This window comes from Salvia hispanica, chromosome 2 (assembly GCF_023119035.1).
Source record: "Salvia hispanica cultivar TCC Black 2014 chromosome 2, UniMelb_Shisp_WGS_1.0, whole genome shotgun sequence".
Classification (NCBI taxonomy): Eukaryota; Viridiplantae; Streptophyta; class Magnoliopsida; order Lamiales; family Lamiaceae; genus Salvia; species Salvia hispanica.
In genome coordinates this window covers 26237098-26250737 of record NC_062966.1, presented here as the reverse complement: position 1 = coordinate 26250737, position 13640 = coordinate 26237098, and the positions used below count along the sequence as shown (strand labels likewise).

The 13640-nt window shown below is 34.6% G+C and overlaps 2 protein-coding genes across 5 annotated transcripts; both read right to left on the bottom strand.

The window, feature by feature from the left end:
- Nucleotides 1-469: 469 nt before the first annotated feature.
- On the bottom strand, nt 470-4958 carry LOC125207187 (probable L-ascorbate peroxidase 6, chloroplastic/mitochondrial). 4 transcript variants are annotated; one of them, XR_007173929.1, is made up of 13 exons: nt 4752-4956; nt 4528-4677; nt 3855-3975; nt 3683-3783; nt 3508-3595; nt 2667-2734; nt 2501-2587; nt 2153-2227; nt 1988-2065; nt 1428-1532; nt 954-1028; nt 759-815; nt 470-671 (listed from the first exon to the last, which is right to left on the bottom strand). XR_007173929.1 is itself a non-coding variant. In XM_048106425.1 (12 exons), exons 1-12 carry the CDS (start codon nt 4905-4907, stop codon nt 519-521), a joined length of 1254 nt encoding a protein of 417 aa, XP_047962382.1. In that variant the 5' UTR covers nt 4908-4958; the 3' UTR covers nt 470-518. The 4 variants fall into 4 exon arrangements, 3 of the variants coding, with proteins under 3 accessions (XP_047962382.1, XP_047962383.1, XP_047962381.1); XM_048106425.1 differs by lacking the exon at nt 759-815 and having other exon boundaries at nt 4528-4674; nt 4752-4958; XM_048106426.1 differs by having other exon boundaries at nt 470-815.
- Nucleotides 4959-6713: 1755 nt separating this feature from the next.
- On the bottom strand, nt 6714-9361 carry LOC125204188 (protein YIF1B-like). Its single transcript, XM_048102761.1, has 5 exons — nt 9254-9361; nt 8266-8458; nt 8081-8179; nt 7849-8000; nt 6714-7341 (listed from the first exon to the last, which is right to left on the bottom strand). Exons 2-5 carry the CDS (start codon nt 8434-8436, stop codon nt 6954-6956), a joined length of 810 nt encoding a protein of 269 aa, XP_047958718.1. The 5' UTR covers nt 8437-8458; nt 9254-9361; the 3' UTR covers nt 6714-6953.
- Between the last annotated feature and the right edge of the window lie 4279 nt (nt 9362-13640).

Here is a 13640-nt window from a genome sequence, read left to right as displayed (position 1 = left end):
TAGTGGTTAAATTTTTTCCCCGTGGATGAAGGTTTTTTCTCCTCGTTGATGTAAATAAAATTCGACTTCATTACTTTATTCACATGATGAAGGGTGTTATTCGAATCATGATTGGATCTATTCAAATACCCTATCTTGCAAGGCCCAATATTATACAATCAGACACCTAATATACTATATGCCTTTTCTTTTTAAGTAGTAGTACTAATAAAGTATTTGGGCTAAGTTTAGTTTAGACATCTAATGAACTTCAACATATAAGATGTTGCTACAGTTTATAAATTGTCAAGAGTGTTGGATGATTGAGCTTATGGGCTTCGGTTCCAATATAAAATAGACTTTTGGGACTTTATTTTCTAGATAATCTTATAATCAACAATCTAACTTATACTATGGTTTATTATTTCTTTCTAGAAGAAACAGAAGAGAAGAGAAGAGAAGAGCAGATAGAAACTTAGGCAAATGCAAGTAAGAGAAAAATGTGTATCTTCCTTCTATAAGAAACACCAAACCCGTTTTCAGTTCACAATCAAAGACGAAACCAATGCCAAAACAGCAACCACAATCATGATATTAAGGAAATAGTTTGATTGGAGAGGCTTATCTGGAGACCCTCCAAAGCCTTCGTACTCCGCTCTAATCTTTTGTTTCATAGCATCCGAGAGTTCTCTCTGCAATCCAAATATAACACTCATTGAATTTATTCTTCTCCATTAAAACTTCCAGATTTTAGTTATGCTGTTCACACGGTTGCTCACTCGTGTTATTATTCGTAACAACATACTAATAGTAGATACTTGTATTCAGTTTTAGTCCTGCAGCAGCCATAAAAAGTGATAGATTAAAGCATGCGCTATTACTTTTGCCAAAAAAGCATTTCAGGATGAAAGCAAAGAAAATGAAAAAGATACAAGGTTATGAGAAATTTAGTATACACTATAATTGATTCTCACCTTTCCCGTTGAGTACTTGGCTGCTACAAATTTCTCTGGCTGACCTTTTGCAGGACTGTCATCTAGCGAGAACCCCTGTACAGAAGAGTTGTGAGCGTAGCACTTCAATGCAATTACTAATCTAATAACAGGTAAAGGTAAGATAAAACACTAATAACAAGAAGCATGCTTAGTTTGATATTCAGGATCAGAAATTTTCAGAAAGATGGAAAATATGAGTCAGACAGAATGAGAAAGAGTTGTTCAGGTAGTTCTAAAGTAGCCCAGCGTAGTAGATGAAAGAATATTTTGCAGTAGGATTCTTATACTTTTGTAAATGTTTAATGTCATCTATGCTTTTTTAAGAGTCGCTTATCAATAAAAGAAAATTTGGGTAATGAGGGAGAAAGGAACTCCCTGTGAACTCATTTTCATTGTGAGTTTCAGCAAGCTTAAATAAAAGAGGAAATGATGAATAAGCACATGCATAGATACCTCAGCTGGGTCAAATTTAGCTCCAAGATTGCTCAGCTTCGCATGGGCCTCAGCATAATCTTTAAAAAATGCATCTTGGTCTGCAGCATACTTCTCCGAATATTCCTACAAGGGTGCAACTTACTCTATGTAAGCACTGGTAGAGTTGGTGATTGAGATAAATTATGAACAATGAAACAGACAGAAATCGTATGCAATAAAAAAATATGAACGAGGAAAATAGAAAGAAATCCTTGTTAGGCCCTACAGTGAGATGCTAACTGAAACTCCTCTTGGAAGCCTACAGCGATGCTGTCTCAAAAACCATACTAAAGTGATGATTTTAAAACCCTAACTCACTAATAACTATTCATATTCAAAGACCAAAAACTTGAAGCCCACACAAAAGCATGATCCATCTCTTTATTCTAAGTTTCTAACCCTCAACAACTTAACCCTAAATAACTAAACAAATTAAGGATATAAACAAACATGATGAATGGTATCACAAGTCATTACATCTCAGAAAATAATTAGTTAGTATATGTTTTTGTTTTTCTTGTGTTATCATGTTATTTTACCTTGAATGAAGGATCTTCAAATAGGACTGCATCAGTAGGTAGAACTAGCAGATCCTCATCTCTTCTCTCTTTAATATCCTATGTAAAAGGCATGGAAAAGAAATATGAGTAAATTGTACTGACACCAAACCATAAGAACTCACATCATCATTTTTCCTGTATCACCTTGAAGTAGGAATTATCAAATTTTAGCCACTGTGCTGTCCATGATTGTCCTCCAGGGGCCCCTGGCCCGTCTTTCTGTAATGCAAAGCAAATATGCTAATGTTTCACAAACACTCAGATCTTTTTTCATATTTTGAAGGTTGGAACATTTTTAGAAAAAAATAAGTTCAGAAATATATATACCCTTTTATTATCATTTAGGTTATTTATTTGAGTTCTTTAGAACTTCCCAAGCTATGACAGCTCCCCACTATCAATCTTTTACAAGTTAAAACCAAACCACGTAACACACTGAAGTAGAATATTTAATCTACAAGTACACTGTAAACAAATGTCAACTTTCAATACCGTGTATTTGGTCTCTGGTTTACCCCATCCACTGCGATCCGGGCGTGATCTTCCAAGAGTGTGTGCACCAGAAAGAGCAACTATTTCCTGGGAGTTAAAAGGATAATCAATTAAAAGTCTTATAATGGAAAATAATTATAATGTCAAAGTTAAAACAAACAATTACCTTATCGTTCAAGCCCATTCTGTAGAAGACATCACGTAAATGTGAAGCAGGGGAAGGTGGGCCAGCATCTAATAGAAGAAAATATTAATAAGAAGAATTGAATCTAAAGCTAGTAGAAGAAAATAGTAATAAGACAAATAAAGTTGATTGTCAGGGCCAATAGAGGATTATGCTACATACGTTGAGAAAAGTGTGATAGCATATAGTAAAATTCCGTGTTTCGCGAATGACATGAGAAAGAGGACATCGTTTGATAAAGGGGGAAAAGATATGGAGTACATTTGTAGACCTTGATGTCGAAATATATACTGTTAAAAAGACCCAGATGAAATATTTCACAGTCATATTAGATGCTTCTAGAAACAATAAACTGGCTTGTTGCATAATGTTCTGTATTTGAAGAACAAGCCTAACTACCACTAAACTTTTCCCAAGTAGATAGTATACTCTCCAAAACTCTATCTTGTCTAATTATCAAGAGCAAGGAGGTCTGTTCCTTAGCTTTAAAGCATTAGAACAGTGTAGTAGAACCATCAACATAAAAAGGATACCACTACCAGTCACAGCACACACAACCATCTACTTACAGGCATACAAATGAAATAAGTAGCATCATTTGACCACTCCTTATGTAACAGGTTTAGGCTCTCAGAGCACATTTTAACACATATCGGTTCAATGACAACTCTGTTCTAGGAATTTCTTCTTTTTTTTAAAAAAAAAGTTCTGCACAGTAAAACCATTTTTTAAAGGGTAAAACCCCTCCATTCTAAGAATTTTTTTTTTTTTTCAAAGTTCAGCACTGTAAAAGCCCGAATTTAAAGTTTGGCAGTTGTTTTACCAGGGAGCCTTCCTTCTTCAGGGCATTGTTCAGGTCCAGATACATCTACTCTTCCATACTTCATAGGAATCTTGGGGCCCCCAGCTTCCTGTAGTACTTAATAATCGTATTAGTCTAAATTTCTGCATCAGGTTGAAAATTCAAGCATATTGAACCAGAAGTCAAGATGATCAACCTCTATAGCAGTAGCACTAGCCAATTGAAATAAGTCTGCATATGTCACATTGGAATACTTGTCCTTGATGGGCTGAAGAAGCTTAAGAGCATTGACAAGACCTGTACCACCCAAAAATGTCAAGCAAATAATTGAATAAACAAACAAAAACCTATAAATAGGGGCATCTTACCAGCATTTGCTCCATGTTTCAGTTCTATTTCAAATCTTAAACTTCCATTAGCACCACCCCTTTGCGGCCACTCCTCAATGTTCTTGTTATATGTACCCGCATCATGCCAACCTAGCCGAACCTATATAAGAAAGACGAAGATAATATGTAACGTACTGCATTTTTGTTCATGATTTTTTGCGTTACATCTCAGACACCTCAGTACACATCCGAGGTGACTCAGAACCCTAACCTAATGATTGGAGGGGAGTGTCTTCTCAACTAAGTGATAATCAACAATCAGAACAGTGAAATTGATAAGACCAGTGATTTAAAAGAAACATGAAAGAAACACTAGTGCTGCCCCCAATTTCTTTAGTATTGATAAGACCACTGATCTTCACCTCTATTTACCGAGCCTAACTGCCAAGTTTTAGAAACTTGATATGAATTTTCTTTATACCCTAAATGCCATTTTATACCATAAAATCCAGCTGGTTAAACTAAATTTAGTTTCCTTTCGATACTTGGTTGGTTGAGGAAATACAAAGTGATCGTAAATAGTTCCGCAAATGTAAATAAAAAATGCAAACGATATCAAAATCTGCTATAGAAACCAGCATCCAATACGAAACCTCAGCTGAACAATTATTAGGCCAAAAAAAAGCAGAAAAATCAGCGGCGATAATTTTACCAGTATAGGATGACAGAACTTAGTCTTCAGAAGCTCTTTGATATCCTCACGCGCACTCTTCAGCTGATCGGGGTCCGACGCCGCGCATTTCGGCGGCGGCGCAGTCGAATAGCCAATTCTGCCAGTCGATAACCGCCGCGCGGTGCTCTTCTACATTTTCAACACGCAGTTAATACGAATTTCGCACGCGCGCATAATCGAGAGAAACAAAATGAACGAAATACCTGGGGAAGGAAAATGCGCGAGAGGAGAGGCGACGATCTGAGGGAACCGAGAGAGACGGAGGGGCGGTAGGAGAGCCTGGCGGCGGAGGTGGAGGCTGAAGGAAGAAAGCGAGTAGCGGCGGCGGCGGCGGCGGCGGCGGTTGAGAGAGAAGCCATAGCTGCGGAAGTTGAATGTGAGACGTTCAGTCGTTTGCTGTGCAGTGGTGACCTTTTGTTGCGGGCCGCGTGTTCTCTCCTGTTCTCTTTCCTCCAATTCTATCAAGTAATTTCTAATTTAAATTAGGTTTGCGTAGAAGTTTCTTTTGCTTATTAGTAATGGATTTGTTTTTAATCACTTTTTGTTGGTAGAATTAAATCGAAGTATCATTGTTTATAAGATGTAGGGAACTTATCTAACTATATATAGTCGTATTTTAACTATTCATAGTCGTAGCAAATTCAAGACTTGATTGGTAGTAACTTTTTGAAATTTTCTTTCTAACGTAATATTCCTATCATTCCATGAAAATATGAATATTTTTCTTTTTTCATCCCCATAAAAATATTTCATTTTCATTTATAAAAAATTCTCTCAGACTCATTAACCATAACATTAATTTATTTGGTACTACTACAACTTATGCTACTCATTAAATATTAATAATAATAAATATATAGAGAAAAAGAGATAGCGTTAATTGTAAACTAATCATGATAGCATTTGTTGTTATGATTTATTGGTGTAGTATTTATAATCTAATTTTTGCCACACACTAGAGTGTCCAGCCGCACATATAGTGCTGAGCATAGTCAAAATCTATTTATAGGAATGCAAACTAAAAATTCGGTGAAATCGACTATTTAAAGCCTATTATTCCAATAAATATAAAAATTATAAAAAAAGAACTGCAGCAAACACACATAATCTAGGAATTACTTAGTTTAATTTAACCATTGCTACTTAATAATTAATCAAAACTACTATTCTACTGTGGATCATCAGCCATAGGTACTATAAATTAATAAGGAAAAAATTTATTATGAACTATAGCTGCTCACTACTATCTGTATCAAGAACTTACAGATCTTGTTTGAGAATATATCTCTGTATATGTGTTCATAGCAAATAATCTTGTTTTCTCGTTTTGAATTGTCCATAAATATTTATCACTTTCTAGTTTTGATTATCAACCAGTATAGTGCAACGACACAGCTATTCAGATGAGTATACTCCTCCCTCTGTGGCAACTGAGCCATCAACGTTTACAATAGCAAACCTCTGCAACCACCTAATATATTTCCAATAACCCACTTCTCGTCCTGCTCCTAATCTCGTCTAGGCTAAGCTATATGACTCGGAAGTCGCGCCAGTTCCAATTTTAACTTACTGACTACTTGTTTCATGGCTTTAATTTGAGCCGCAGACCCTACTCTGGAAACAGAGATACCCACATTAATGGCAGGTCTGATTCATGAATCTCTTGTCGGTTCGAGAAATTAAGAAGATTTGGCACAACAAATAATCTAACTAACAAAAGTCTACCTTAGTCCGGCAAATAATCTATCAAAGTTTTCATCAAGTAACAAAAACAAAAACTGCAACCGGAAATACTTGTAAGTAAAGATCCAATCAATGTAATCAAACAACACCACCATAATTTGTGAAAATATGTTTCGAAAATATCAGAAATTCACAAATTAAGTGGAGTATAAATTTAATCGATTATTATAATGAAGTGTTTTAGATCTTCTAGACTCCATATTAAGCGTTCGATAAAAAGACTCGGTAACGACACGACACCGGCTACTCTGACGCAACACCAACTCCTCCTTCGGTCGCACCCACAAATTAAGAATTCTCGGATCCACCATTGACAATCGTATGTCTATTGAATGTGACACGTATGCGGTTCAACATTTATATTAATATGTGAACAAGACAATTTGAGAAAGAATAACTTAACATAAAGAAAACACAACATATTCTCTGAAAATAATAAAGTTTGATTAAATTACAAACAAATTCGACAGCAAAATTTATGAGGTAGCATATTAACATCACCTATACTCTTTAAAGAAGTAACTGACCATGAAATAAAGCACAACATACTCTACGATAAGAATTATATATGACCAAACAAACAACTAACAAATTTGCCTGCAAAATTTTGCATATAAACATCAACTAAACCTTAAAGCAGCAGCTTGTGCCCAATCGCCACTTCAAACAAGCCAGTTGAGAGTAATATTCCCGAGCCAAATCAGAAGAGGGAACTGCGCCAAGGCAATGAAGAGCAGCAGGTAATGGTGTCTGCTCGAATCGTAGGTCCTCACTTCTGCAAAAAGAACTCTCTTCATGGTCTTCACCAGGAAAGTTCCCATGCACAAGCATGTCCACGGCAGCAAAAAGTAGTATGCATAGCCCCAAAATATCTTCCCTAGTATTGCAAAAGACAATCCGGTGAAGGTGTATCCAGCATACGCCACAATGTCGAGCAAAGGAGCCTCCCCACTACCCAGGGAGAACAGTGACATCTTTAGCAGCGCAACTTGAAAGGACCAGCCAACGACACCTTTAACAAATAGCCAGTTCAGGGCTTCCGGGCTAAACCTGACAGAGTGTACAGAATAAGCATGCTGTAAGTTGGAAAGACATTGGGAAAAGCTATTTTAGCAGTATATATAAAGAAAGGAAGGTGTGGGGAAGAACAGAGAGGAATATATATATTGGGAAAAGTATAATTTTTAGATTAGCATATTCAACAAGTAAAATATGGTAGGCTGCTGGCTGCAGGAGACTACGACGTATGTGACAAATTATTATTTGGAACTTCAAGTACAACTCTAAGGTTTAACTGAAGATTTTTATGTAATTATAAAGTGAGAAATGGGAATATGTATCTCAACTTTCAATAGAAAACAAGAGCATAGGGATATACACACAGACACGAAAGTAAGGGAAGTGAGAGAAGTGAGCTTTAATAGTTCAAGGTGGCTAACTAACAAAGTAACAAGAATGTGTTCTTGCAAACAAATATCTAGGTTTGGACAAAATTGGAAGAATGAATGGACATGATAAATACAAAACAGTTAACAGAAGAAAAATTAATGAACTTACTTTCCATGAAGTCCCAATGATAACCCAGCAAGCACCACATAAGTACCAAATGCCATGAGAGGTATGTACAAGTCCGGAGCATTTATATCATAAATAGGGGGTTTGTAGGAAAGTCTACCACCCACTGGCTCTGTAATTCTTGTCCAATGACCCTGTAAGAGATTAAATCAGCTGAACACACTACATTGGAACAGGTAGCACAATGAATAAGTATGGACGCACACCGTCTTACCCTGTGCAGGAACGGGAATAGAACAACCTTTAACTTATTCTTCACATAATGATCATTAACTTGGAAATAGTATTGTGGGTCAGAGAAATAGCGGCTGATCTGTTTACAACAATTCAAACGTAAAAGGAAATCAATCTAATTCTTAATAATCATGTAGACTAGTCAAAAGGCACCTAGACACTTACATTGCTTTGCACATATTCCGAGCTAGATCCCAAGATTTTCTCCCCATAGGCACCCAGCCCACCTCTTATGAATCCCGAACTCGCACCATAAAATGTATTTCCAAAAGGACTGGGCTGCTGCGCATTAGGTGGTCTGGGTACTCCTGGCTGTCCTCCTAGATTATCATACATGTCTTAAAGAATACCTAAAAATCTGCAAGGATAAGTTTGGGAAACGGTTGTGTGAGGTAAACATTTGGTTAAAAGACTCCAGAAACCAGCAAGATTCACCTTACAACCTTTATTGACATGACTGATTATCCAAGATGCAATATATATTTAAAAATGCTCATTTCATTAACACAGTCAAAAAAGTACATAAACAAACAACATTTTCCCTGAAATGGATACTAAACAGAAACAGTGCACACAAGTTATAACAAGGAGGCAACTCAGAATAATTTTAGACTTGATCTACTCCTACAAAATTCAAAAGAGAGCTCGATGTATATCTTCTTCAATTACAATTGCACTTTAAAATTTATATTTACTCAAAGGATATGAAAGCATTTGTGTCAAATACCAGCAATACAAAACATCTAGGAAAACGAAGCTCGTATACACAACAACAACAACACCGCACTTTCACATGCAAAAACTACATCAACCACAAAGTGATTTTTCATATATCCGTAATTACGATAGAATCCTACACACTAACATCAATAAGCTTCATCGATCGGCAAAGTAGAAATGAAAAGATTAAAAATAGCACATTTCCCCCCACACAAAATGGTGCGATTAGACACTTTAGATACTGTTACAGATCAAATCGCTTCAATTATATCGCAGAAATGGCGATTTAAACCAGCGACCTGGACATCAATCGCGATTTGGCAACGAATGGTCAATCACGAACAACGATCTCGTAAGCTCTCAGATCCAAATCTTAGATGCTCTAAACCAGATTTATATATAGAAAGTATAAATCGTCGGAAAAGAGAAAAACCTGATCAATTAGAAAACGGTTCCTCGCCGGCGGCAACGATAATCGGAAATTCAGGCGATCGGTAGTACGGGAAAATTGAAAAGTCGGTTGATTTCTTCTCGAATTTTAATTTTTGAGAAATAAATATGGGTGGTTTTCTTCACTTCTAAGGTTCGACGCGGCTTTCATTGGGCCTTCAAGTTGGGCTCTAAGCCCAATTTACTTACATTCATAATGAAGAAAGTAAGACAAAATTTGAAATAATTTAATAAATATTCGAATTTAAATTTGTTGTAGTATTATCAGGATTATTATGGTTTTCGTTCAAATTAAAATCGATGTGGTAATCCAATGCACAATTCACATGAATTTCGCCTAAATATTGTTATAAAAATCAAACGCAATGTTTTAAAATTGCATCGGTGATGAACAGGCAAAGCTACCGGTGTGGAACCATTTGTCGAACTGTAAAATTGTTGCAAATATATTCGTAGTAATTAAATTTAGTGAATATTTATATACATTATGGCGTTTCCAAAGCATCATAAGAATAATTGTATTAGTTTCATTTTCTTAATCAATTATTAATTAATTGGCTATAATGTATATTGGCTTTAATGACATTATTATATAGTTAGATTTGCCGGCTTTTTTTTAAAAAAAAACGCTTAAAATATTGATATCTAGCTATATCATTTAATTAGGAGCATTTGAATTGTCATTATTTTTTTATAAATAATAATTGTGGCTTTTATGTGCAAATCACCCCAAAAGTAAAAAAGAAAAAAAAAAAAACAGTAGCACAACTAATAATTAGAAAATTGTGGTTGGCACATTAATTCTCACAATTATTATGCGTTTAAACGAACAATACTCATCCCTATAAATTTCTTTTCTCTTGAATCCCCGAGACTCATAAATCACAATGCCTGATGTTTGAGAGCTATCCACCATCACCATGGTATAATTCGTTCGTTCTTTAATTTTTGTTCCTCGATTTTAATACTTTATGTTTGCGCAATTTATCACTTTAGCATTTTATCTGCTTTATATGAATTATGCTTTACTCAAGTCAGAGTGTGTTTGTGCATATGTTTGATGGTAGTCTGCAGAAGTAGTAAACCCAAAGCATATTCGTTCAGTTTTCCATGACAATTCTCAATTTAATTAGTTGAACAAGCTGCCAATTACATGCAGCACAAAAAAGGTGCTAATGAAGGTGAGGTGCTTTTTATGTGTTTTATTCTTCACACTAATAGGATTCTAACAGTGTATTTATGGTCCATGAAATCGATATGGTGTTAATATCTTATCATTTCTTTATATTTTGGTAATCTTAAAGCATATTTTTTCCTGAATTTTGACATAATACTATTAGGTTATTAGTTATTAGTTATTTCATGTCTGGTTCAGAAATTGCAGAAGCATGAAGAAGTGATGGATAAGTTGCCTAAAATTGCAAAAGATGGAGTTTATCGGTGATGGAAGAGTTGCCTAAGAAATTATTGTAGGGGGTACTAGCCATTTTAGGATTTTAGATTTCTATAGTTTTCTATATTAATTTAGATTTTGAGTAATAGCCATCATAGAGTTTTGGGATTCCTTTTATGATAAATCAGTTTGGATATTGAAATTAATTGGCTTATATAAATAAATGACCTATTTTGGATGAATAAGAAGAAGCTAGAAGTTATGAGAGGTAAATTAATTTAAATATCAATATTATATTAAAATTGCATAAACTAAATAAATAGAAGTAATTGTTCTTTACTGAATATCTTATGCAATGTATTGATATATATGAGGCGTATATATGTGTATTTATTTTATTAACTATAATTAATATGCATAGTTTTATTTAATTTTAGGGTTCATTATCATAAACAATGTTAGTGTTTTATAGTAGTATTGTTTATGAATTTACATTCGTTATTATTTTGTAAAAGATTAAATTGTTTTCATACTCCACATATTTATTTATATTTATTGCCTTATGTCATGTAAACATTGCTTAATTTTTTGAAATTTGGACCGCTATTAAAATAAATATAGGACACCCAATTTATAGTTTATATTTATAATTCGTGGATTGTTTTTCTAAATTGGGCTTGGACTTTGTTTTCTGAATTTGTCAGATGTTGAAGATGGGCTCTGAGTTGGATTATCGGCGTTGTCAGAGAGTTTTTGGAAGATGGCTACGTCAATCATGCCCTAACACATACATTAATAATCTCCATTTTTCTTTCATTAAAAATTAAATTGTAATCAATATGTGTTTATGGTGGATCATGTAGTAGAGATCGAAAGCATTCTTATGGACGTGTGATTTGTATTCAAATTTTAGTTTCGAAACTTATTTAATTGTATGAGTATACATTTGTGAGTTTAGAACTTATAATCATATTGTTTCTCATTTTAAAAATATTGGACCCATGTTTCAAATTAGTACAAGGAGAAGAAAATGAATTGGGCCGTGCATCGCACGGGTGTGACACAAGTTGTTATAAAAATCAAACGCAATGTTTTAAAATTGCATTGGTGATGAACAAGCAAAGCTAACGGTGTGGAACCATTTGTCGAACTGTAAAATTGTTACAAATATATTCGACCTAATTAAATTTAGTGAATGATAGAATGTAATATACAAAATATATCAAAATTCTCAAATGTTAAGGTACATATTTTTCTTATACTCCAAATAACAATAAATCATAACTCGTTAATATTATTATAATGTGCTATTTATTGGTGTAGCAGTATAACACTCTTTATCTACCCTTGTTTTTATTTAAAAATTCAATTAACCATGACCAATAATTTAATCATCCCAAGTTTCACGTGAAATTTGAAGATACCAATAAAAACTCTTCACCATCATTTTCACACTATTTTTCAGATTACTATTGATGGGTAAACCTTAACACATTTTTATATAAGAAGTTTTTTTAATGAAAAAAATAGTAAAAGACAAAAACTCCAATTCGTAAAACATAACAAAGTGCCGAAAAATGATAGATCGGGTTTGAAATTGCAAGTCATTGTGATTATTTTCGCAACCTAAAATTAAAATTATGGATTCATCACTGGACTTGCCATGACTTGGCCCCGGCCTCATGTGATCGCGTTGAAGTTTATATATATACCGGTGCTGCATGTCAATGATGTGCCTACGAGGACTAGAAAATTCCATTGAATTCAGTCTTTCATTTAGAGCCGATTTCATCGTAATCAACTCCACTTTAATAATATCTGTTGGGTCTTGGGATGTGTTAGTAGGGATGTCAATTCAACCCGAAACCCATAGGCCAGCCCGAACAACCCGATAATATGAGCAGGTTAGGGCTATAATTTTATTACCCGAATACAAAACGGGCTAAACGGGTTGGCCCGGATGGGTTGGCGGGTTAAACGGGTTGGCCCGAACGGGTTGCGGGTTGGTCCGACGGGTTGTGAGTTTTAACTATAAAATATTAAGCTTTAGGGGTTTTTTATATTTTTGAATCCTCAATCTTCATTCTACACAATCATTAGTCTTATTCAATCTTCATTCTACACTTTTTCACTCGATCCCACAATATCAGCTTTCAAGTTCCATCTCAACTCATTATTGCACCGTCCCATCATCAGCCACTAGTGTCTTACTACCACTAAAGTCAATCAAGACAAAATTAAGAACTAACCCATCAAAATCTTAATATATTTCATTTTAATAATGATTCATGTAAGATATGATTTTTAATTTTCATAAAGAATTAGTTACGAACAATGCGATAATAATGACACGAACACAAGCTTTAATTTATATTGTAGTTGATCGAGATGAAAGGCTTCTTTTCAAGTATTATTGAAGAAAACTATGAAAAGTTGAAGATTTTTATATGATTCTAAACTAAAAAGAAAAAGTATCTAAAATTTAAAATCATTTTATAAAGAAAATTTTGATACAAGAGATTATTTTCGAAAGCTTTTTGGCCCGAATAGCCCGATGGGTTAGGGTTAGGGTTGAAAATTTATGACCCGAAAAATCCATAACCCGAATGGCCCGCACTCAAATAGCCCGGCGACCCGAGTGGGCTGGCCCGAACCCGAACGGGTTAGCCCGATTGACATCCCTATGTGTTAGTGTGCTAACTATCTTAATATGCTACTCCCTCTGTCACCGATTAATTGTCACTCTTTGACCGGACACGAGTTTTAAGAAATGTAAATAAAAATTGGTTGAAAAAGTTAGTGGAATGTGAAACCACTTTTTTATATTGATTTTATAATAAAATGTGAGTGAAGTGAGTTAGTGGAATGTGAGACCTACTTACCATTTATGATAAAAAATGAAGTGTGATAATTATTGAGGGACGAACCGAAATGAAAAAGAGTGACAATTAATCAGGGATGGAAGGAGTATTTGCTA

What these genes read in the sequence shown, in the direction of transcription:
- LOC125207187 (XM_048106424.1), bottom strand. Translation starts at nt 4,907, where the DNA reads ATGGCTTCTCTCTCAACCGCCGCCGCCGCCGCCGCCGCCGCTACTCGC. An exon ending in GAAACATGGAGCAAATGCTG is followed by an intron (nt 3,784 to 3,854) that starts GTAAGATGCCCC and finishes TGGGTGGTACAG; the next exon opens with GTCTTGTCAATGCTCTTAAG. An exon ending in AACCAGAGACCAAATACACG is followed by an intron (nt 2,228 to 2,500) that starts GTATTGAAAGTT and finishes TTTGCATTACAG; the next exon opens with AAAGACGGGCCAGGGGCCCC.
- LOC125204188 (XM_048102761.1), bottom strand. Translation starts at nt 8,436, where the DNA reads ATGTATGATAATCTAGGAGGACAGCCAGGAGTACCCAGACCACCTAAT. An exon ending in CGGAATATGTGCAAAGCAAT is followed by an intron (nt 8,180 to 8,265) that starts GTAAGTGTCTAG and finishes TGTTGTAAACAG; the next exon opens with ATCAGCCGCTATTTCTCTGA. An exon ending in TCATTGGGACTTCATGGAAA is followed by an intron (nt 7,342 to 7,848) that starts GTAAGTTCATTA and finishes ACACTCTGTCAG; the next exon opens with GTTTAGCCCGGAAGCCCTGA.